The sequence below is a fragment of the Leptonotus elevatus genome, chromosome 4, assembly GCF_054856555.1.
Source record: "Leptonotus elevatus isolate MCC_2025b chromosome 4, RoL_Lele_1.0, whole genome shotgun sequence".
Taxonomy (NCBI): Eukaryota; Metazoa; Chordata; class Actinopteri; order Syngnathiformes; family Syngnathidae; genus Leptonotus; species Leptonotus elevatus.
In genome coordinates this window covers 27,248,099-27,272,755 of record NC_141242.1, presented here as the reverse complement: position 1 = coordinate 27,272,755, position 24,657 = coordinate 27,248,099, and the positions used below count along the sequence as shown (strand labels likewise).

Here is a 24,657-nt window from a genome sequence, read left to right as displayed (position 1 = left end):
TTTATTGCTTTTGATGACTCTCTGCAGCGTTTGCACAGTTGTCACTGCTGTGTCACATTTTTGTTTTGTCGTAGTTGCTTGTTACACCAATATTAGTGTAACTTACCGGAAACAAATTGCTTGTGTAGATTTACATTCTTGGCCAATAATGATTCTGATTCTAATTCTTAATGCTAACACAAAATGCAAAATATCATAGATGATCTAACCAATATTTTTTCTTTTTTATGGCATCTCCATTCATTTCAAAGGCGAAAAAGGATTTGAGATAGAAGTGTTTTGATTTACGGAATATATTTCAAAGCAGCGGTGCTTTGAAATATATTCCGTGTTTATATATGTGTTTTTTAGGGGATAAAAATAGCGATCAGTTGTTAGGGTCTGGGCGGAGGATGGTAAAAGAAGGAATGGGAGGGTGGATGAGCGAGGAGGTGTGATGGAGGGATGAGTACAGCGCAGATGTGTGGAGAAGCACAGCGGACGTGCATCCAATGGGCGTAGATTCGAGGGAGCCTCGTAAGTCATTCTCCTGGAGAACCGTCTCCCGTCAGCCTGCACGTGGGGGAATCAGTAAAAGGTCTATAAATAGCAGCTACAGTGAGCTGCACATTTCCCTTCCTCAGCCTATAAATACATGCAGCTTGTCACTTTACATTTGGGCACACACTGGACACCCAGCAGCCCTCGCTGACAGGGAATCCTCCATGTGGAGAAGAGGAGATGAAGATGTTGCCTGGTAACGTGGCTTGGGTGCTGAAAGAGGCTGCTAGTGGTGTCAAGTAAAACAGATGATCGCAGGGCGAGTGAACGGCACCTTTAACGTCTAATGCTCACAGAGCGTTTTTTTAATGCTTTTAAATTTAGTGATGTGCTGGAGAGCGCTTTCAAGTCCATGTTTACAAAATGGCTTCAACGGGTTGTTGCTCCCACATGCGGAGTCGCTAAGCAGCTCAAATAGCTCTGAACAAACGCAATGTGTCAAAATGTTGTTTTAACATGTTGCTTTTCATGACTAAAAGCCCAGTGGCTAGAATACACACTGTATGAATAATTACTGTATGCACAAATATAATGACTCAACAGGGAGATACAGTACATTAATACCTTGACTTATGAGTTTATAATTTGTTCTATGACTAAACTCTAAACTTGGGCTGAACAAAAGGTAAAATAATCTCATTGCAGTTGATCCCCCCACAATATTGCAATTTAATATGTGATTATTTTTACATGGTCCTCTTCCATATATGTGACAAAAGAGTTATCGTGTAAAAAATAAAATAAAAATTGAGATATTCATGTATTTGAAATATACACTTATCTACACACTCAACACTCCCTTTAAAATTATATTTAGTACATGGGCGTAGCTCAAAAATTGACAAAGTTACAGCAATTTTAATGTTGCCAGGTTTAATTCTCTAGTTTTGAGAAAAACAGGTTTAAAGTTTTGGTCGCTGCATCTTTCAAATGTCCATAGCAACCAGTATCCTAAGCCCCTAATCCCACTGAGCTGCAAAAGTTGCAAATGTTGCGTTTCATCAAGGTTTGACAAATGTCGCAAAATGTCGCATTTGTGTCCGTAATTAGTCGCATTTGTCGCAAAATCATTGTTCCACCATTGTGGTGGCCGTGGCTCAGGGTGAAGAGATGGTCACTCAGTAACCAGAAGGTTGGCTGTTCGATTCCCGCTTTCCCCAAGTTATGTGTCGTTGTGTCCTTGGGCAAGGCACTTCACACACATTGCCTCCAGTGCTATTCACACTGGTGTATGGAAGGTGCGAATGTTTGGTGGTGGTTGGAGGGGCTGTAGGCGCACACAGGCAGCCATGCTTCTGTCATCCTCCTCCAGGGCAGATTTGGCTACTTAAGTAGCTTACCGCCACAGTGTGAGTGCGTGAATAATGTATCCATTTCATTATAAAGTGTCTTTGAGTGACTAGAAAAGCGCTATATAAACCTGATGCAATATCATTATTATAACATGCGCATTTGCTCATAATCCCGTCGTAATTCATCATAATTCGTCATAAAATCTGTTGGCAAAGTTCTTTCTGAGGTCCCATTCTTAAATTCACTCTGACGCCCATACATTACGGTGAGTGAGCTTGTGTTCAGGCAGAGCAGGCTCTAGAGGAGTGTGGCTCTGCGTAGAGCAGCACACCCATTGAAATCATATTTCAAAAACGAAAAACAAAAAGATAACTTGGAGAGATGTGCTGAACATATTTTTTAGTTTGTATTTCATGTTTTACAAATTGTCAATGTACCCAGGTCATGCACCGCGGGCAGCACGGACAGTCAAGCCGATAAAATTCCAAGATGTTGCGGCCTGGGTTTTGAACATTAAAACATCAATAGCATTTGACTCTCTGGAAAAAAAGGTTTAAGCCGATTAAGTGTACGCTGTCAGGACATTATTGTGCAGTCCACATCTCAGCGATGACGAATAAATAAATGTATTATTATTATCATTATTATTATTATTATTTTAGTTTTTCCCATTGGACATAATATTACAACAGATTTCCCCGATCACATCAACAACATCCGAAAGAAGGGCTGAAGCCATGGCTTATTGATCCCTATCCCAAGAATTATTTTAGATGCATCAATCATCAAGCATAATTTGTACATTAATTTTGGCAAGAGAAGTCTTTATCTCTTCAGCCTCTTCTGCTCTTTCCGCTCTTTTTCTGTTAGGCATGTCTCAACAGTAAAATCACAAAGGAGTGAAAATCACAAGCAAATGCCAGATGCGTCCGTCCTCGTCAGTTGCGTCCTTGATTAATGAATGAATAAATGAATGATAAATTCTGTTTGGTCCAAAAATAACTTACATACTTATAGTGTTTCAAATAATTGTATTTGTCTTAAACTTTTTTTTTTTACCAAAAAATAAATAATCGTTTGAATAATCGTGATTTCAGTATTACCAAAATATTGGTAATTATTATTTTTTCCATAATCGAGCAGCCCTACTCATAAGGCATCATTATATTTATATGCTAACTATAAGAAGTGAAATGAGTGAATGCTATATGTGCAGTATGTGTTTTTTCCTGCACTGATTAATCTGTTTCTGTGTTTAGTTTTAATGTGCCGAGCTAATAAATGAATGATGGTGCTTACACACTGTCATATGTGAGTGTGCGTGCGTGTGCGTGTGCGCGTGTGTGTGTGTGTGTGTGTGTGTGTGTGCGTGTATGTGTGACAAAATGTACAATGTATATCATTCCTCTGGGAATGGCTCCTTAGGGGTGATTTGCCTGCCGGCAGAGTCTTGTTAAGAATGCTTGACACTCTTTGATATGCTTGTGCACTCCCAGCAGAGTGACTGGCGCTGTAAGTCATTGTTGGTGCTTTGCGTACCAAAGAAAACTGCAACAGGAATGATTACGTTTATGGACTATTGAACATAATTTAATTTTTTGGGGGTCCTGACACCCCTGCATGGGCCAGTTAGGATGGAATAGTCTCTTAGGTGAATTTGTTGATCAACAACCCGAATAAAATAGGTTTTCTTAAAATATAAATATGCAAAACTATATTAAAAAATATGTTTACCAGTCTTAATGTTACAACATTTCATATTACATACTTAGTATTCTTTCATTAATAATTCACTTACTCGTGAATTTATGTTGAATAATTAATGGCTATCGTCAAACTGAAAGAAATGTAAAGTAAGTCAAATGTAATTATAGAGGGTTGTGACTGAGTTACAATTACATAAATCACTGTGGGCAGGACCCCAACTCCAACATATTAAATAATTGATCCCAAACTGGGACCACCATTTTCACATAGTTATTAAGTCATGAAACACTTTAAAAGATGAAAAACTCATCTAATTATAAAAATAAAAAAAGTAATTTAATGTGAAATTGTCCCACATAAGTATGCATATTTATATGTGCAAAATATATTTATTTCAGAGTAAATTATTAAATAACTTGGCAGGAATGCAATAACTGCTTGTTCAAAAATGGCCAAAGTGGGTGGGTACGAGGGCTCTTTATAGCTGCTCGCAGTTCTAGTTCTTTATTTTTCTCCGCAAATGATAGAATTTTGGGCACCCTAGACATGAATGAAAACTCACCAAACGTCGCACACTCTTCGGGCCCGGTGAAAAATTTGATATTATGAAGTTGTCATAACAAGATGGCTCTACAGTGATAATATATGACTCAATGTGTTCTCTTTATTACCTCTGTTTTGTTTTAGTTTAGCTGAAGGAAATGTTGGTTCATCCAGTTGTTCATTTGCCCCAGATAGCGACAAAGGATGCTGATTTTTGAGGGTCTTAATATTAATGAAAACTCATTGGGCTTTGCACACTCAAAATCGGCTCCTGGCAAAAAAAAAAAAAAATCCATATGTAAAGGTTTCTTGTGTAATTTTCAAAAAAAATCAAATTCCAATGTGCCAGTACCCCAAAGTGGCCCGGGCTGTGAGGGCCCTTTATAGCTGCTCGAAGCTCTAGTTTACATTATTTCCTATGGGAATAAATGTTTCGGAGGTCAAACAATTCAGACTTCGAACGCTTCACAAGAACGAATTATGTTCAAACTCCAAGGTTCCACTAGTCTGTACATCCACCCATCCATCCATTCCGAACCGCTTAATCCTCACAAGGGTCGCTGGGATGCTGGAGCTCATCCCAGCTGTCTTGGGGCAGTAGGCGGGGTACACCCTGAACTGGTTGCAGTACACTTTACATCTATATTCCATATTTCAATTAGGGTGCATGCTTCTCTTCATTAGTTTCAGCCTGTTTCTGTGTGTGTTTGATTTAACTATTAATCCTTTATCTTATCAAACAAAAATTATAAATGTAGCTCCTTCATTTCAACGATTGATTACCAAGGTTTGTCGTTTGTCTAATCTCAAATTAACTAAACAGATGTGGTGCCCCTATAGGCGACCAATAGAAGCATACATCTATTCGAGTCGCGTTTTTCTAATTTCGCTTGTGAAACAACGAGACCAGTTTACGCTACACTGTATTCCGTTACAGTACAGAATTTTTTTAAATCTGATTACAGGGATTCTTTCCATTTTTTTTTTTACAATTTCAGAGAGAGAGACAGAGAGAGAGAAGGGACTCCATTGTCGCAGTGTTGCTGTGAGCAAACAGCCGTGTACACGTACAGTCGAGGAGGCGGGGGAACTGGCTATGTTGTGTCTTCCACACGCGGCCACTTTTAAAAGTTTCACAGATGAAAGGAGGAAGTAGTTACTGGTATTCACTGTTTGGAACTTGCTGAAGGACTGATTTATCTTAAATAACATTCAATAAAAAGTTTGAGCTGAGAGTCTTGCGGCATGTTACGATGGAGCTTCTTGCTAGCCCGCTACACCTTCCCTACAATTCACGCACCAATTCACAATTTAAACACCATACACAATATGAACGGCTAAACTTGTGACATGGGATAAAAGTGTCTTCATAGTTAACATCACACATCGTCATTGTCGTATGTGGTCATGTGTAAATGGACAAAAGAGGACGTACAACACTCCGACATTTCACAGTCAAGTGGGGACCTCACCTACAAGTGGGGATATTTTAGAGATCCCCTTTTGTTCAGACATCTTTTTGAGGGTCAATACATATTTTTAGAGTTTAGGTTTGAATTGGGTTATGGTTGAGGTTAGGGTAAGGAATGGGGTTAGACGATCATTTTTGATTGTGTGTGTGTGTGGGGGGGGGGGGGGGGGGTGTAGGTTAAATGAGCTACCATGGGAACTGTTGCTTTTTTAAGCATAACTTGTCCTCTCCCACCAATTCCACACGTTATAGCAACAAAAGCTTTGTTAGCAAGTAAATCTTTACGTTACCTCATCGGATGAATAAAGCATCTCTCTCTCTCCCTTTCTCTCTCTCTGTGAGGTGTTGTTGCCTTCAGTGACAGTTCGACAGCAGCAATCTTTTTAAATGGCCTTCAATCAATCAATCAATCAATCAACCTAACATGCATTTTAATAGGCGCCAATTATAGAAGGATTTTTTCTATTTGCAGGCTGAAAATCCCCCACAAATAGCTTTGGTCCAGTCAATAGAAATATATATTGTATTTTATCTTGTCTTCATTGGCATATGGAGTAATTCAAAAGTAATCCAAAGTAATCAAGTTACATTACTTTAATATTATTGTACTTGGATTAAGGTTCAAACAACATTTCTTAACAGGTAACCAGTAAGCATTTATTCATCTTTGGTAAGAAGTGAATTTTCAATAAATGCTCAAACGGCTTCCCGTAAGGGAAAATATGTTGATTGTAAATTTCATGGTGCCAACAAATCTAAAAAAAAATGTGGGATAGGTACCAATAAGAGGCTGAAAAAGTAAATTGCACTTATAAAAAAAAAACAGCTGGAAGACCAGTTACCACTAATGAGGTCCTTTGGCAACTTGATTGGAGTATAAAAGAAGAAGCCATTTCTAAAGCAGACTAAGAAGCACAGGCGTTTCTCTGGGCCAGGGGTTATTTAAAATGGAGTGTGGCAAAGTGGAAACCTGTTTTGTGGTCAGACGAATCACGATTCGAAGTTCTTTGTGGAAAACTGGGGCGCTATGTCATACTGACTAAAGAGGGCAAGGACAACCCAAGTTGTTATCAGCTCTCAGTTTATAAGCCTGCATCTGTGATCGTATAGGGTTGCATGAGTGTGTGTGGCATGGGCAGCTTCCACATCTGGAAAAGCATTGTCAATGCAGAAAGGTTCAGATTCGAGAACAACATATGCTCCCAGATCAGAGAATATCTTGCATTTCTCAACAGGATAATGCCAGAGCACATGCAGCACCAATTACAACATCATGGCTGCGTAGGAAAAGGATCCGGGTATTGAAATGGCCAGCCTGCAGTCCACTTATTTTACTTATAGAGCACATTTGGCGCATCATAAAGGGGAAGGTGCAACAAAGAAAGCCCAAGAAAGTTGAACAGTTAGAGAGACGCGTGTTAGACAAGAATGGGACAGCATTCCTATTTCTAAACTTGAGAAACTTGTCTCCTTGATCCCCAGACGTTTGCAGACTGTTGTAAGAAGAAGAGGGGACACCTCACAGTGGTGAAAATGGCCTTGTCCCAACCTTTTTTAGATTTGTTGACACCATGGAATTTAAAATCAGCATAGTTTTCCCTTAAAATGATACACTTTCTCAGTTTAAACTTTTGACCTGTTCTCTATGTTCTATTCTGAATAAAATATTACGATTTGGCACTTCCACATAATTGCATTCAGTTTTTATTCACAATTTGAATAGTGTCCCAACTTTTTGGGAAATGGGTTTGTACATTGTCACAACGCCAGTGTCGCCTTTGGTGGGGCAGGCAAAGGGACATGGTCAATGTCATCCTGAGACACAAGATTGGAGCATTCAACTTTTATGTGTGCTTTTAATCAGGCTCCAATTAAACAAGTGCAAGGTTGTTTCAATGAACCAATATATTTTGCATGCACTGATTGGTTGAATTAAGTACAGCCACCTCTCGGGGTTGATTTTTATCATTTGATTACCTCCACCAAGGTTATTTTTCCAGTGCATTCACGTTTTAGTACTACAGTGATTCCCCCATTCATTACGGGAGTTTTGTTCTGGACCTACATACATAGGTGGAAATCCGCGGTAAAGCAAGCCCATCCATATATAAAAAATAAAATTAAAATAAAAACATTTTCTTTATAGTTTAAGTTAACTCAAGCACATTATTTGGGCCCAAATAAAATGCACCCCCTGCGCTTTCTTAGTTAAATAACTTATTTTCATAATAAAGAAAGAAAGAAATATAAATTGCTATGTATGATATGCTCCATGTAAAAAAAAAAAGTACCTCAGTCGGAATAAACAGGCATAACTGAATAGAATTTCATTCAATTTAACAGGGGTAGAATACTTGTTTTTCCTAACTGATCAAAAGCATATTTCTCTTAATTATGTAAATGGTGGCTTGTAATGTTGTCAAGGTACATTCTGTCTGCACATACTCTATCTTGCCGTAAATACACAGTGATGTCATCATTTACCCACTTGAAAATATGCAACCTTCCAAAGGCAGGACACAGAACATATCTGGTCTGCCTTGGAAAGCTTGTTTTTAAAACAAACTGTCACACGCTTAAAAAAGTTTCCAAAAATGTTGCTAATTCATGTGATATTTACATAGATCTGCGCATGTCACGTGACGGCTTCTCTAATTAAATGTAGTGGCTCAGATCATAATAGGTTACGTGACATGTAAACAGTTGACCTGAGATCTTTAATTGAAATGCTTCTGATCCAAATCAGACAAGCGTAACAAATCTCTTTTACTTATTGGTATATGTGCTTCATACACGTTTAGGAAGCAAAGCACAAACATACTGCACTCTTTCCAAGCAGCGACATCTTTAGATCCGAGGAAATCAAATGCGACAAGGCCATATATTTCTACTTGTTCTATTATGTGTGTTGACAGGAGCCACTTTACTTGCACTTGCCTTTTAGTGGATAACACAACATCTCCATAAAGACTTTAATGACTATCTGTCCTCTGCAAAGATATTCATAAGCCCCACTCCCCCCCCCCCCCCCACTAGCAGCTCATAAAACAAGAACTGGTGTTCCCTATTGTGTGTGACTAAACTGGCTTTGATAATCAAGCCGAGTTTGAGCATTTTTTTCTCCCCTTCTGATCATCACTTTACGCTTGCAGATGATCTCTCCCAAAATTTCCGTGGCCATAACCATCAGACCTACATAGAGCGACAAACTAGGGCTGAGTATTGCCAACACCCACAATTAGGGCTGGGTATCTTTGTGAACCTGGTGATACGATGTGTACCTCGATACGATTCAATATAATATTACACAATATGATACGGTACAATTATATACAGTATGGCCTAGGGGTGTGAATTGCCTAGTACCTGGCGATTCGATCCGTATCACGAGTCATAGGTCACGATTCGATTTGATACCGATTAATCCCGATACGAATCTCTAAATAGATTATTGCGATTATTTTTTTAACTCAAATTTAGAAAATACTAATCAGTTAACTTGTACATGTACACTGTAATATTTGTATGAAAATGTATTTATTTCTCTGAAACTTCAGGCTTAACTGTGAACCACTATATTTAACAAACAATCTGTTGCAATATTTCATGTTTGAACAGCATTGAAATAAAATATAAAGGCTTAATGCTCCATTAAAATAACATTCTTCCATGTTTAACGTAAGAAGCCTAACCCTAAGTAAGACGTTTTGTTGAATATTTCCATAAAAACTTCCATTCGGAATTTTATTATTATATTATTTTATTTATTTACCCATTATTTATTTTATTTTATTTTATTATTATAATTATTGAATCAATTTGAGAATTGCGCGCTGTAATATCGCGATATATTGCCGAATCGCTTTTTTTAACGCCCCTAGTATGGCCTGACTGCTCCTTAGTTTATGTTGAACACAAACATCCATATACGTACTCAACAAAGTAGAAATGTGGATATATGTTAATTTATTGAAGAAGAAAAAAGAACGCATAACAAAGTTTGCTTAGCGATTGAAACATCTGAACAATAAATTGAGAGACGACAATGCTTCAAATATCTTGTCATGTTTCTCATTAACTCAGCTGCCAACCTACTGAAATTCACTTTTAGAACAATTTGTCTGAACCTTTTGTCGAGAGCATTATCGTGGGACCCCGTTACCGCAGCATATCAAATATTTCATTAATGGCAATGACTGTATACCAGTGGTGGGCAAACTCAGTCCTCGAGGGCCGTAGTCCTGCAGGTTTTGGAGGTTACCCTGCTCCAACGCAGCTGATTCCAATCAACAGGATCATTGTCAGGCTTGTGCAGAGCTAGCTAAAGAGCTGATCATATATCAGCTGTGTTGGAGAAGAGAAACATCCAAAACCTACAAGACTCCGGCCCTCGAGGACTGAATTTGCCCACCCCTGCTGTATACCAACCTCACAAGGCAATTTACAATTACTGCTTCAAAGAATAAATCAATCCAAAAAATGAAATATATAGTAAAATATATAATATAATAAAATACTTTACTTAGTCTCATTCAAACCGCCGTTTTTGCTAACGATTGCCTAATCAGTTCCGCCCGGGATGATGACGTCACCACATGTGCGACATTTAGGAGCGCGTCGAGCAACAAACATGGTGCCACGCTTGAAAGTTTGGTGACATTTGACAAGTAAAGCTAAGAACAGGGCAACTTGCAATATTTTCATTATGGATATTTAATCTAAGGGAGGATACACTTCCACTATGCAAATGCATTTGCACACACAGCATGCGATGACTGTCGTGTTTGTGAGCGCTCCGGAAGGCTCAACCCAGCAGCACCGCCCGCCGGCAATGCAACTGTCCTCTCCTATCAACACTACAGGTAGTAACTATATTAGCGCCAATTTGCTTTCATGTAGCTCGTATGCCGTTAGTAACTGCAAATGCTAAAGCCCGTATATCACTAAACGGCACCGGCTTGCGAGGGTAAGGTAACTTCAAAGAGGTTGCTCATTTACACGACTACACAAGCAACGCATCATAAATGCCTTTGTATGAATGAATGTGCAATATCTATTCTGACGCCTCCGTATCGATACGTGTATTGTAAAGAGGCCTGCAAATAAATATTGCCATATCGATTTTTTTACTACACCCTTAATAAACACTGTCTTAAACACAGGCGGGATTCCGATTTGGAAGCTAATCACTGTTGCTCAACATTGATGACAATAATGTGCTATTAGCTCTTGGCTCTAAGCTGTGTATCGACTGACCTCACATCCCTACCACACACTTGCTGACAGTATCCTCGGTGGTCGACCACACTCCAGTCCAGAATGTCATTTATACTGGAGAAGTGACATACAGCAAAGCATAGATGGCCCCTGTATACCATTCTCCCTCCCCACTCCCCGCCACCTGAGTGAAAGCTGCCGACTTAAACGTGATGATGTGAATGACTCAAGCTAAGCAGGTATGAGCTCGCTCCACTGAAAGTGTTGGAGCAATTGATTGAATGCAGAGTACAACAGGTCGAAAGAGAACTGCAGTCAATCAAAATATCACCTCTCTAGCCAGTAATGGTTGTTGGATAAACAATTAGTATGAACATTCTGGACATTACACCTTTAATCAATTTTAATCGCAGTGATAAACCTTAAACAATAAACAAATATACTGATTTTAATCAGTTTTAACGTACATTTAACATTTATAGCTTGTGAGTAACTTGCTTAATTGGCACAATTAAATCAATAATAATTATTTTAAACATGTCTTGTAAACCACCCATCCAGCTTTCTGCCACTTGTGCAAAATTATAACTCAAATATCATCTTGATGTAGAAGAATCTAAGAACAACAGTGTTCAATAATCAGCAACATATTTGATTAATTCAAGTTAAACTGTCAAATATGTTCAGAAATTGGTTAGTGCTAAATCTGTTCAGTATATTTGATGGCAAATGATGTGTGGGTCAACACTGAGCTATAGACTAGGTGCTTGTAATGTGAAAATGAACAATAATTATTTAGGAAGCAGCCTGAAGCTCGTACTGTTGCATGGGCCACTGAGAAAAAAAGGCATTTGCTCCCCACGGTGACTACACTGTAGGTCTGTTAATTTTGCCAATAGAGCACCTGCTTTACTCTGTATTAAATATAAAACACAGTTACTTTCCATTTCTATATGCAAGGTCTGTACAGAAATTAAACTGTAAAAACACATTATTAGTGTCACGATCTGTCACGGTTGAAGTTGGCTGTCACGAAACGGAGTGGAGGACCCAAATGCAGGAAGGTAGGAGAGCCACGGCAGTGATGCTGATAACTTAGTTTTAATCAAAAACAAGGAAACACAAAATCACGCCCGAGGGCGGATAGAACAGCGAGTAGTGTGAGATACAGAGTAGCATCACAGAGTAATAACCCGACACTCCTTGCTGCTTCTGTCGGGCTTTTATCTTGGCCTGACGAGCTAATGGGCAGCAGGTGTGTTTGGCGGGATCCGCCCTCCAGCTGTTTCCCCAGCAACTGCCAGGGAAAACAGAAACAGCTGACCCCAATCATGACAGTACCCCCCCACTAACGAACGCCCCCAGGCGGACCACCTGGCAGAGAAGGGTGCGACGAATGGAAGTCACGGACAAGTGACTGGTCCAGAATCCAGGAGCGGGGGATCCACTGGCGGTCCTCAGGACCGTACCCCTCCCAGTCGACCAGATACTGCCTCCCCCTGCCACGCTTTCGAGAGTCCAGTATGGCCCTAACCGTGTAGACAGGCTGCCCGCTGACGACCCGGGGAGGCGGTGGGGGCGCGGCCGGCGGGCACAATGGGCTGGCAGAGACAGGCTTGAGCAAGGACGTGTGGAAGACTGGGTGCACCTTGAGTGTGGGTGGCAGGTTGAGCCGAACTGCCACCGGGTTGATCACGGAGTCGACTTCAAATGGGCCGACAAACCGAGGCCCCAGCTTCTTGGAACTCCCCGCTAACTGCAGGTCCCGAGTGGAGAGCCATACCTTCTGTCCCGGTCGGTAGGATGGTGCTGGGATCCGGTGCCTGTCCGCGAGTCGCCTGTTGCGGGCCCTTGTGCGGCACATGGCCTTCCTGGCGTCCCGCCAAACCCTGCGAGCCCGGCGGAGGTGGATATGGACCGAGGGAATGGCAACCTCGCCCTCCTGGGAAGGGAACAAAGGGGGTTGATAGCCGTAGGCAGCGTTGAACGGGGACAAACCTGTGGCAGAGCACACGAGGGTGTTGTGGGCATATTCGATCCATGGAAGGTGGGATGCCCACGAGGAAGGATGCTGATGGCACACACATCGGAGCGCCGCCTCCAAGTCCAGGTTAGCTCTCTCCGTCTGCCCATTTGATTGGGGGTGATAGCCCGAAGACAGGCTAGCCGTAGCTCCCAAAGACTTGCAGAAAGCCTTCCACACCCGGGACACAAACTGAGGCCCCCTATCGGAGACGAGGTCGGATGGGATCCCGTGGATCCTGAATATGTCCTTTATCAGGATATCCGCCGTTTGCAACGAGGTGGGCAATCTGGGCAGGGCGATAAAGTGCGCCATCTTGGAAAACCGGTCCACCATCGTAAGGATCACCGACTGCCCGTTGGAATGTGGTAGCCCGGTAACGAAATCCAGCGCCAAGTGCGACCAAGGACGGTGGGGAATGGGCAGGGGGCGGAGCTGACCGGCTGGCATATGGCGAGAGGGCTTATTACGAGCACACACCGTACAGGACGTGACATACTCTTTTATGTCCTTGCGTAGCCCTGGCCACCAAAACCTCTGTGCTATTAGGGACAGCGTTCGACCCACCCCAGGATGACATGCCACTTTTGACACATGCCCCCACTGCAGCACCTCTTGACGAAGGTGTGTGGGTACAAACAACTTATTCCCAGGGCATGCTACCGGGGTCTGCGTGTCGCCAGTTGCTTCCACCACCTTTCGCTCTACCTCCCACTGGAGGGCTCCCAACACTCTGTTCTCCGGCACGATCATTTCGGGTGGAGACTCCTCGGCGGCTGGACCGTGCATGCGGGACAAGGCATCCGGCTTGGTATTCCGGGCTCCTGGTCGGTAAGTGATGATATAATTAAAACGTGTCAGGAACAGGGCCCAACGCGCTTGACGGGGATTTAGTCTCTGAGCGGACCGGAGGTACGACAAGTTCTTGTGGTCCGTGAAGATTTGGAAGGGTTCCGCCGCGCCCTCCAGCCAGTGCCGCCACTCCTGCAACGCAAAAATAATGGCCAGCAGCTCACGGTTGCCCACATCGTAGTTGCGCTCCGCCTGGTTGAGCCGACGTGAGAAGAAGGCACAGGGATGCAGCCTCTGGTCAACCGGGAACCGTTGGGACAACACCGCCCCCACTCCCGTCTCTGAAGCATCCACCTCGACCACAAATGGAAGAGCCTCGTTAGGGTGTGTCAAAACCGGTGAACGTGAAAATAATAATTTTAATTTAACAAAAGCGGCCTCAGCCTGCTGAGTCCAAATAAACGGAATCTTGGTAGACGTCAGCCTCGTCAGAGGTTCCGCTTTCATGCTATAGTCGCGGATGAACCGACGGTAGAAATTAGCGAACCCCAGGAACCTCTGCAAGTGCTTTCTTGACGTGGGTGTTGGCCACTCGACCACGGCCTGGATCTTGGCCGGGTCGGCTCTCAATTGACCCCTCTCCACAATATAGCCGAGGAACTGGACCGAACTGGTGTGAAACGCACACTTTTCTGCCTTCACGTATAGCCGGTTTTCCAGCAGTCGCTCCAAAACCAGCCGAACGTGTTGTCGATGTTCTGCTAGATTTCTAGAGAAAATCAAAATGTCGTCAAGATAAACAAAACAAAAGTGATTAAGCATGTCACGCAAGACATCATTAATGAAACATTGAAACACTGCGGGAGCGTTTGAGAGGCCAAAAGGCATAACCAAATACTCAAAATGCCCGATGGGTGTTCTAAACGATGTTTTCCATTCGTCGCCCTCCCTTATCCTAACCAGATGGTAGGCACTGCGAAGGTCTAATTTGGTAAACACCGCAGCAGAATGTAATGGAGCAAATGCTGACTCCATTAGCGGTAATGGGTATTTGTTTTTAATTGTTATGTTATTCAGACCACGGAAATCGATGCAAGGGCGTAGAGTCTTGTCTTTTTTCTCAACGAAGAAAAATCCTGCCCCTAGCGGCGATTTGGAAGGCCGAATAAGCCCGGCAGCCAGCGACGTTGTGACATATTCATTAAGGGCTTGGAGTTCCGGCTTGGCTATTCGGTACAGGCGTGTACTAGGCAGTGGTGCGCCAGGAACCAATTCTATCGCGCAATCATAAGGTCGATGCGGAGGGAGAGATAAGGCCCGGTCTTTACTAAAAACTTCCCGTAAGTCGTGGTATTCTACTGGCACATTTTCTAGGTTAATAGATTCCATTATTGCTTTAGCTGGACTACGGTGGTGGTTTACGGCTGACTGCAGGCAATGTGAGTGACAAAACAAGCTCCATCTCTCTAACCTAGGCATGCCCCAGTTTATGTCAGGGTTGTGCCTGGCCAGCCAAGTCAGACCCAGGACCACTGGGGCTGACCTGGAGGGCATAATGAAAAACTGTCTAGTCTCCACGTGATTTCCCGATAAACGCATATGTAGACTCTCTGTTCTATGTGTAATCACCCCCAAGAGGCGCCCGTTGAGGTCATACAGCTCCTTGGTTTTCTCGAGTCTAATCACCGGACATTTCAAGATGTTAACAATTTTCGGGTCGACAATACAATCATCAGCCCCAGAGTCCACCAAAGCCGTCATCTTTACATTCACCCCACCCCATGTCATTTCTCCTGACAATTGGAGCCTTTTAGTGTCCAACTGGCCATTTGGGTCACCTGATCCCGTGGACTGGGAGTACTCACACTGGTTGTTGCGTCGGGGTTGAATGGTTGTGGCTGGAACGGGTGCGACGTCCCGACGTCTATCAGGCCGCCTCCAACACGTGGCCGATTGGTGTCCGGGCCGACCACAATATTGGCACGCCTGATTTCTCCACCGGTTCCTGTGTTCCGCTGCAGAGAGCCGTCCTCCCCCCAGCTGCATAGGCTCGATGCCATCTTCCGCAGGAGGGCGTCGCCACGAAGCGTCGGAAGGCGAGACGCCGAAGAAGTGCCCCGCGGACGTGGTCGAAACCGGCTGAGCGGCAGTGTCTGCTGCCTTAGGTCGTCGCTCCTCCTCCCGTTCCCGCTGCCGCTCCCGCAACCTGTTGTCCAAGCGGATGGCCAGGTTGATGAGTTCCTCCAGGCGGGACGTCTCGTCCCGTGCCGCCAGCTCGTCCTTGATTCGCGGGCTGAGTCCTCGCCGAAAGATCCCACACAGCGCCGCTTCGTCGTAACGGCTCTCGGCCGCCAAAACCCGGAAGGAAATAGAGTATTCTGCCACGGACAAGTCGGCCTGCTGGAGGTCCAGCAAGCGGCTGCCCGCTTCCTTCCCTTTTACTGGGTGGTCGAAAACGTTTCTAAATTCCGTCAGGAAGGCAGGAAATGAAGCTCGGAGCTCTGGATTGGCTTTACTGACTGCCATCGCCCATAATGCCGCCTGGCCGGAAAGTAGGCTCATTACAACGGCGACCTTGGCGCCATCGTTCGGGAAAGTGTGCGGCTGTTGATCGAGAACCAGGCTACATTGGTGAATGAATTGTTCACACCCACCAATTTCGCCAGAGTAGCGTGGAGGATGGGGAATATTGGGTTCCCGAAGAACAAAGTTGCCAGCTGATCGGGACACGGAGGAGACAGGTGACGCCCCGGCTGGTCGTAAGTCTTCCGACCTCCGCTCCACCTTCAAGGTGAGTCGCCCGATCTGGGCGGTTAGCGTCGACATTGCCTCCTTCAGCTCGCTGAAGTCTTGCTCGTGCTGTCCGAGTAAACGCCCATGGCTGGCCATGGCCTGGCACAGGCTGTTGGGGTCTGCGGGGTCCATTGTGGTCGGGTTATTCTGTCACGATCTGTCACGGTTGAAGTTGGCTGTCACGAAACGGAGTGGAGGACCCAAATGCAGGAAGGTAGGAGAGCCACGGCAGTGATGCTGATAACTTAGTTTTAATCAAAAACAAGGAAACACAAAATCACGCCCGAGGGCGGATAGAACAGCGAGTAGTGTGAGATACAGAGTAGCATCACAGAGTAATAACCCGACACTCCTTGCTGCTTCTGTCGGGCTTTTATCTTGGCCTGACGAGCTAATGGGCAGCAGGTGTGTTTGGCGGGATCCGCCCTCCAGCTGTTTCCCCAGCAACTGCCAGGGAAAACAGAAACAGCTGACCCCAATCATGACAATTAGGGCCCAAGCAGCTACCGCTGCAAGGTTCCTCTTGTTTTTGTAAGAATTCTTCTTCTTGTTCTTCTTGGTAAACAATCTCATTTTTGGGGACCTAAACATTTACGAAAACTCACCAAACTTTGCACGCTCCTCTGGCTCGGCGAACATTTTTATATCATGAAGTTGCCATAACATATAACGCCCCCCAGCGTGGAAAAATATGCACCAATCCCGACACGTTTAACCAAGGGCTACAAAAATGGCAGGCACGTGAAGCGCCCCGAGACACACAAAAAAGTCAGTGGAACCATTATCCTAAAATGTACAGGAAGTGAGCTATGAATTATTGACTTTTTCTTTTTTTCTTTTTTCTCCAACCACATTAACTTGATCTACCTCATATTTGCTCAGAAGAGTGTTTAGGTCTTCATGATGTCATTACACGAAGTTTGTGAGTTTTCGCGAATCACTGTGGGCGTGGCAAGGTACTGTTCTCCAAGAAAACAACGCCGATTTTTAGGGCTTAAACATGCACAGAAACTCATAAAACTTGGCACACACATCTGGCCTGGCAAAATGAGCAATACTTTACTGTGTATTGGGCGATTTTTACAAAAAAATTACTCACTAGCGCCCCCTAGAAATTTTTAACAAAGCAGCCCTGGTTGTACCTTTAAGCAAGATCTACAAAATTTTTGGGGTATATGAAGGGAGCCCAAGACCTACAAAAAAGTCTCTTGGACCCATATGCTAAAATAAACAGGAAGTGAGTTACGAAGTTTTGAATGTCCGTTTGTTGCTTCAAACTTGGCCTGGACCATGTCAAGACCTAGGCCAACAAAAGGGAGAAAGAATCTCGAGTTTTCAAAATACCATATGACGGGTCGGGGCATCATATTTTTTGTTTCATACTTCCTTTTCCATGAAATACAAAATACGTAATAACTCCTCGGTACATGCTTAAAAAATTCCCAAACTTCACTTGTATGTTTATAGTCACAACCTGAAAGTATCTCTATGCCAATAGTCAGTTGTAAATATAGCGCCACCTAGCCCTTGGGTCGACAATTTTTTTTTACGACACATAAGCTATTTTCATATTTGTACACAATTTTGATACTTTTTTAAGTGTGATAACTAAGTCATTTATGATTTTTTTTTTTTACTTTCGACCACTCAAAATTTTTTGTGACATCAGACCTATCCATACATATGTACTTTTTATTTATTTATTCATTTATTATGTCATCTATGGACAATAAAAGCAATATTGTGCTATGAGTAAAACTAACGATGATGTGTATATATGTTAGGGGTGTGCCATCTAAAGCACCCCACAATTCGATTCGATTATGATTCAGGGTCCTACGATTTGATTATTGAACGATATGGACTAAAGGTTGCGGTGGATGATGACATTCGTCTCGCCCTTTCAAAGCTCTGGAGAAGTTTTGACAGTCCTTCTTCTATTGTTTGCTGGTTAGCATCAACAACCATCAGATTCTTCTCCGCTAACCTAGGGTGGAAACGCAAGAGGTGCTGTTACACGTTGCCCGCTAGCTTTGTATCCTGAGGAGAAAATCTGTCGGTCAGTTACTTCCGCTGCGGCCATCATCATCTTGTGCGCGCGGCAGGCGTGCCTTTACTTTCGTGTTCCTATCATTAAGTTATTATGGAAAATAATCGTTTTTGAACATTTATGAATCGTAATCAAATTGTCAATTGTTGCATTGCGATGAATCTAATAATTGATGTTTTGGCACACCCCTAATATATGTACTTTAAAATTGGGGCAACTCGTTGCCAAAAAATAAAACAGAGGCTGATTTTTGAGGGTCTTAACGTTGACCAAAATTCATCGAGCTTTGCACACTCATCACACCTGGCAAAAAAAACAATCCATAATGTGTAAAGGTTTATTGTGCCATTTTCAAATAATTTCTGCTTCGAACTACCCAAACGTGCCAGTACCCCAACGTGCAAGTACCCCAAAGTGGCCCGGGCTGCGAGGGCCCTTTATAGCTGCCCGCAGCTCTAGTTATTATTATTATTTTAAAATACAATATAGCAGAGTAACACCATGATCTGCTGGATCTGCTCAAGCAAAGTCACCACTGTCTTCTACTCAGAGGAAGGCTTTGTGGCACCAAATGTCTCTTTTTGGGTCCAGTCAAAATGCTCCACTGTTTTTATGTCCAGCTCGTTGCCATGACATTAGGGTATTGCCAAGCCGTGGTGTGTTGTCGTGGCAGCAGACGTTCCTGTCGAACTGCTGCCATGCTGCGAATGTGCTTTGGAGTGTAAATGAGGAAGTGTACGTGCTTGTGCATTTGATCGTTCTTTTGCTGCAGACCTGCTGTCACGCTTCACATCTGCAGGCCCGAGGGTGGAAGAAATAGGCGGACTTGAGTAGCTTTTGTTTGGATGGCATCATAATGATATAAACAGGAAGTCCATCCAATTTCTATAGTATTAGTCAGTGGTGAGTGGTGCATTTCATAACAGGGCCTTCAGTGGAAACGTACCCAACTTTATCCAACTCTTAACTAGCGCTATCAGTAATATCAGTAATGCGTTAGTACTAGGGATGGTTACCTTTCACATTTGAACCAGTGCTGTTCCAATACTCGGTACCTGGGAATCTGTACCGGTACTCAACGGTACCAATTTTCGGTACTTTTGTCTCTCTCTCATTTTATTTATTAATTTGTTGGTAGTAAATGCTCATTATTGTTTAATAGTAAAATCTTAATTAAAAAAAATAACAATTACCTTTCAATATATAAAACTTGACAAATAAAAAATAAAATACAATTTAATTTAAGTGAGCCAGAGAGGAATAGTAAAAATAAAGGTTTAACATTTTACAATTACTGAAGTGTAGTTTGCACACTCATCACACCTGGCAAAAAAAACAAAGAACGAATTAAATTACTGTGCAATGAACAACAGTAAATATATGAATTAATAATAATTCATGTTATTTTAGTTTCTTGTGCAGTTGTTTTTCAAGAATGTAAAGCCTGCCGCTCTATGAGCTCGAAGTTTGAACCCACGTTGGACTCAAATATAAAAAAAAATGACATCCGGAAGAGGACATGACATAAACAAAGAGAATAATTGGGTTCAAATTAATCATTTGAATGTACCCGATGTGGTATATAATGCTCGCCATATTTTGGCCACAATCTTTTGCTAATTTAAATATGGTCACCAGTAGTATATCCAAATTACACAATAATGAAGCCGTGTGCCTTTCAGCATGATTTGATCGGTGGCGGAAGACGTGCGCGGGCTCCTCATACAGCAAAGGTGTCGCCGACTTCTCCCTCTCAGGCGTGCATTGTCAGCCTGCACCTGGCATACTTCAGAAACTGTATTTCTTTGGCTTGGTGCCGCAAAAATCACCACGTTGAAAGCTGTCTTAGCTCAGCCGTCACCCCCAATTCAATGCAGCATTTTTTTTTTGTCATTCCCGCAACACTCCGGTCCATCAATCCGTCACTAACTACGACCCTTTGCTGACGGAGGAGACACGACAGACGAGGTGCTGCACGCACATGTAAGTAATCTTCCGCAAGCTTATGCAAGCCAGAAGCCTGTCTGTGGAGTCAGGTTACAATTTTTCAGTTTAAATAATAATACATAAATATCCAAGTCTAGATGACATTTACATCCATAGGGAAGCAATCTGGCGTATCACTCAGTAGTAAATAATGGATGCGAGTGACGGCTTGTCAATGTAGTGACGTCACGTCCGCCACAACATGGCCACGAGCACTAAAATTATCTAGCAGAATTATTTTGCCAAATACATAACTAGACACAAATATGGGAACACCGGATACTTATCAAACACTATTGCCCCATTTGCCTATCAATACCTCGAAATGGGGCAACCGAGGTACACCTTAATTACACATACACATCAATATTTTGCCCATGGCTATGAAAATATCCAACAAATTAAATCTTCTGACCACCTTCTCCCACACCTTTTATTATGATAATCAGTGCATTGGTAGTCTATTTTTAGCATCAGCCTCCTCGCTGCATCCCCTTACTGCTTTCTCTTTTCGCCAGCTTCCTTCCTGTATTAATTATACAAACATTCCTCATGCGTGAACATTTTGCGTTGAAGAGAGGATGCGCTGCAAGCTGAACCATTGGCGTTCTCGGTCTTCATCTTCAGCTGGCCCTCTCCATTATTCAGCAAAGGTCTTCATCCTGCCCCAAATCTGACGCCCCAGCTGAGTTATTTCAGTATATCAGCTATTTTGGCTTCCCTTCCAAATGGAATTTCCTTGTTAGGTTTCTGCGTCCCATCGTATTCACACACATACACTAGCACCTGTTTTCATTTTAATGCCAACCCCCGCCCTTTCTACACAAAGTGGCACCTCTGCCGCTGATTATACAATTCACCTAAGCTTGCACCCACTCCAGTGGTAGGAAGTAGCTATATGCAAACAAGCACTGTAAATGTTTGCCATAGCTGTACTTTACCTGTCATATTTAGTTTTCTGGCGGCTGCCCATGACATGGCATTGTGGACACGTTGTAAAAAAGATGGTTTAGATCCTGATTGGCTGGGATGTCAGGGTCTTAGAAGACAGAAAAATAAGGGGAGCAGCAAGGCACCATCACCACCAGAACAACATACCATACTACATACATAACATGCTAATGTGATCCAAGCAATGGTTCGCACCTCGCTCTTGGCCTCTCGCTCTGTCCTAGCAACTAATGAAAGAGAGTTTGCAAACTCACTGACCGGACCTGATAGACGAACTAGCTTAGCACGAGCTAGGATGAGACTAATAAAACACAACAGCGATGAATTTTAAATGGCACCAAAGAGAAAACAAAATTCTGGGTTCTGTCGTTGGGCATTATACACAGTGAGATCCTAGAGTTTAAAGTGAATTGTTTTAATCTGAAGAGGAAAACCTTTCTGTGGATTGATAGGCTGTGTGAACGGGCCAGTGTAGGCTGCACTCTGATATGTTTGAACAAAGTACTCGCCGAATTTACGGAAGCACTCACCAAAAGGTCAATGACAGGCCGATGTAATGTCAGTTTTCAACTTTAACCCAACAGCTCTTATGAAGGGAGCATTTGAAGTATGTTAATAATCTTGATCACAGTCAGAGTGAAAATGAATTCATGGACCTAAACCCCTTTTGTCTGTCAGTATTTCCCAGTGACAAGCAAGGAGGAAAGGAGGACGAGGAAAATGGCGCTGACTTGTCTTTAAAACTGGAGACGTGCATGTGCAAGGCGGAGTTAATCTGACACTGTTTATTGATCAAACTCTAGGTGATCAACTCTGAAATAACACCTACTTTGGACACAATTTTACTCTGAAAACATTAAACTTACAGTATTGGAGTTAAAATGAACTTCCACAAAGTTAAGTCTGCAATTTTAACTCTTTGCAATTTCTCTGCAAAGCAATCACTGAACAGTTTGTGTCCTGAATACTGTAGCGATAATTTGGGTTGCCGTAATGGCTTATGAGAAATTTAGACGGTACTGAGGGGAGTTGTAATTTCCTCAGCAACCTCGGGGGCACCACGTTGACTTTGCTTGTTTGTAGGAGCAAAATAAACGATAAAAATCCTATTATCAAGTATTCATAATCTGAAGTTGCTTCTTTAGTTAATCATGGAGTTATTTGCTTTCATAAGATAATTACTAATCCACTCAGTAAACACAAATTATTCGGCAGAAATTTAATTTCTAGACAATAAATTTATTTAGTAAACACACATATATCAGTCACAGCCTAACCTATTAATGAAACGGAATAAAAATGTGAATCAAAGATAAAAGAAAACTTGCAACCTAACTAAGATAAAAGAAAACTTGCAACCTAACTAAGATAAAAGAAGGTAGATGGGGGATAAAGATGGAAGCGTTTGACCTGTCAATTATTTTATGTTGGAATAAAAGCGTTGCACCAGTAGCATATGATCATATTGCAATGCAATCACGAACTGATTCAGTCGCACGGGAGAGAGAGAGAGAGACTCGAGCGTCGATCCTCGGTTGAATGCTGGAATGCTGCAGCAGGTCTCCGGCTGCTGGTCAGGTGCACATGCGGCGTGGAGGCGGCGGCCGGTCCTTGGCTGGCACACGTCCAGCTGGAATGCTGCCCGGTGATGCACGCGCAGCCTGGAGGTCTGTAGGTCCTTGTGTGAGTGCTGCGGGGCGCCTCGGACTCACGGCTGGAACAGACACGCACGCCTTGGGGATGCGCAGTGTGTTTTTGAGTCTTTGCTTGATGCGCGCTTTTTAGACGCGCGTTGTGGCTCAAAGGAAGAAGCCGTGTGGTCACCCTCAGCGACCACGTTTCTCATGATGACCAGGGAAGGTTCGTGGGGGGCCAGACGTGAGGTGAAGAGAGGTGGAGGAGTTGCAGGAACGAGTGAGTCCTTGAGCAGTTCACTGGGGAAGAGAGTTCAGGAATAGAGTTCCAGGAGACGAGCGTGAGGTAAAAAAAAGTTGCAGAAAAGAGCGTCAGGACAAAAAAAGAGAGTTGCAGGAACGAGCGTCAGGAAAAGAGAGCTGCAGGAAAAGAGCGAGAAGTTCCTTCGCACGCTTGGTTTTAAAGCTGTGTTAGCAGGGGGGGTCAGGCCGTAGCCCACAGGGACTTTGTCGACTGAGACCAAGCTTTTGGGATAGTATTTGAGAATTTTATATCAGAATTGACAAGCCAGATGCTTAATTTATCATTCTGAACACATTTCAAACATTACCATGATCATAAAGTTATTGAATCCGCTAAGCTTACTAATTAGCTAAACTTAGGTGGCTACAGAAATTACACACATCATTCATTTGAGATAGACATACAGGTTGTGTACAAAGATAACCAACAGGAGTTACTTGATGTCAGTCACGTACATAGAGTCCGTGTATGTCCCGAATTATGTAGATTTCAGATTAATTAGGAGCGGCAGGATTCTTGAGGATAATCGATAGTGACCGTTGGAGGGCACTGTTGTACCATACACCTTCCACGGGGCATTGTTTCCCAAGAAAAAACACATGGCTAATTCCTGTGGATAGGCCAGACCATAAAAGATGGTCTGAGGACTGCTTATCAGACAGGATTTCAGGTCTGTCGGAGCTGTGGTATGCGTTTCCTGCGGGTTATAAACCGAAGTCCAGTCCCTGCTGGAGGGAAACTCAAAGAGTCCTTTTGAAAAGAAAACACAGAGTTAAGACACGCACACATATTCCCCAGGGGGAAATGTTTAAAAAGGCACATAAAATGAAAAAATTTAGGGTGACGGGCAATATTCGTTACAATACATTAAAGACATGCTGTGTCATGGTCAATCTCTATTTTATTGTATTGTTTGTTTGTTTTTTGTCATTTTCCTTGTGCTGCTTTTGATTGTCTTGATGGTGCAGGGTCAAGTTTAACAGGAACATGAACACCTGTGTGCCATTGCAGTAAGCTACAAGTCTTAAGGCTTGCAAGCACACCAGGAGGTTGCGGGATCATTCCATCGTTCTCTGTTTGTTGTGAACCTTCTGGTTTCTCCTGTTTGGTCACAGTCTGGTCCTCCTGTTAACTTTAGTAAGTTTATTCGAGCAGTACTTCGTGATTCACTTCTTTCTGGTTTTGTTTGTACTTTGCAATTTATACTCCTACCCAATAAGTGAAGTGCGCATTACGTTTGCGCATGCGTGAAAATCTAGTTTAAAAAAAACTTGCTACCGAACAAAGCTGTCATTTGAATGGCGGCGAATGGAGCACTGAAAGTGTTTGCGTAACTGCACACCTTAAGGCTTT

The 24,657-nt window shown here is 43.0% G+C and overlaps 2 protein-coding genes across 7 annotated transcripts in view; one reads left to right on the top strand and one right to left on the bottom strand.

Moving 5' to 3' along the window:
* Nucleotides 1–24,657, top strand: part of LOC147176438 (membrane-associated guanylate kinase, WW and PDZ domain-containing protein 2-like) — a 324,669-nt gene that overhangs the window by 157,777 nt on the left and 142,235 nt on the right. The gene's annotated exons all lie outside the window — the stretch shown is intronic.
* On the bottom strand, nucleotides 12,091–16,148 carry LOC147176439 (uncharacterized). The gene is made up of 3 exons (XM_086072674.1): nucleotides 14,773–16,148; nucleotides 12,568–14,355; nucleotides 12,091–12,468 (listed from the first exon to the last, which is right to left on the bottom strand). The coding sequence occupies exons 1-3, from the start codon at nucleotides 16,146–16,148 to the stop codon at nucleotides 12,120–12,122; spliced, it is 3,513 nt and encodes a 1,170-aa protein (XP_085928800.1). The 3' UTR covers nucleotides 12,091–12,119.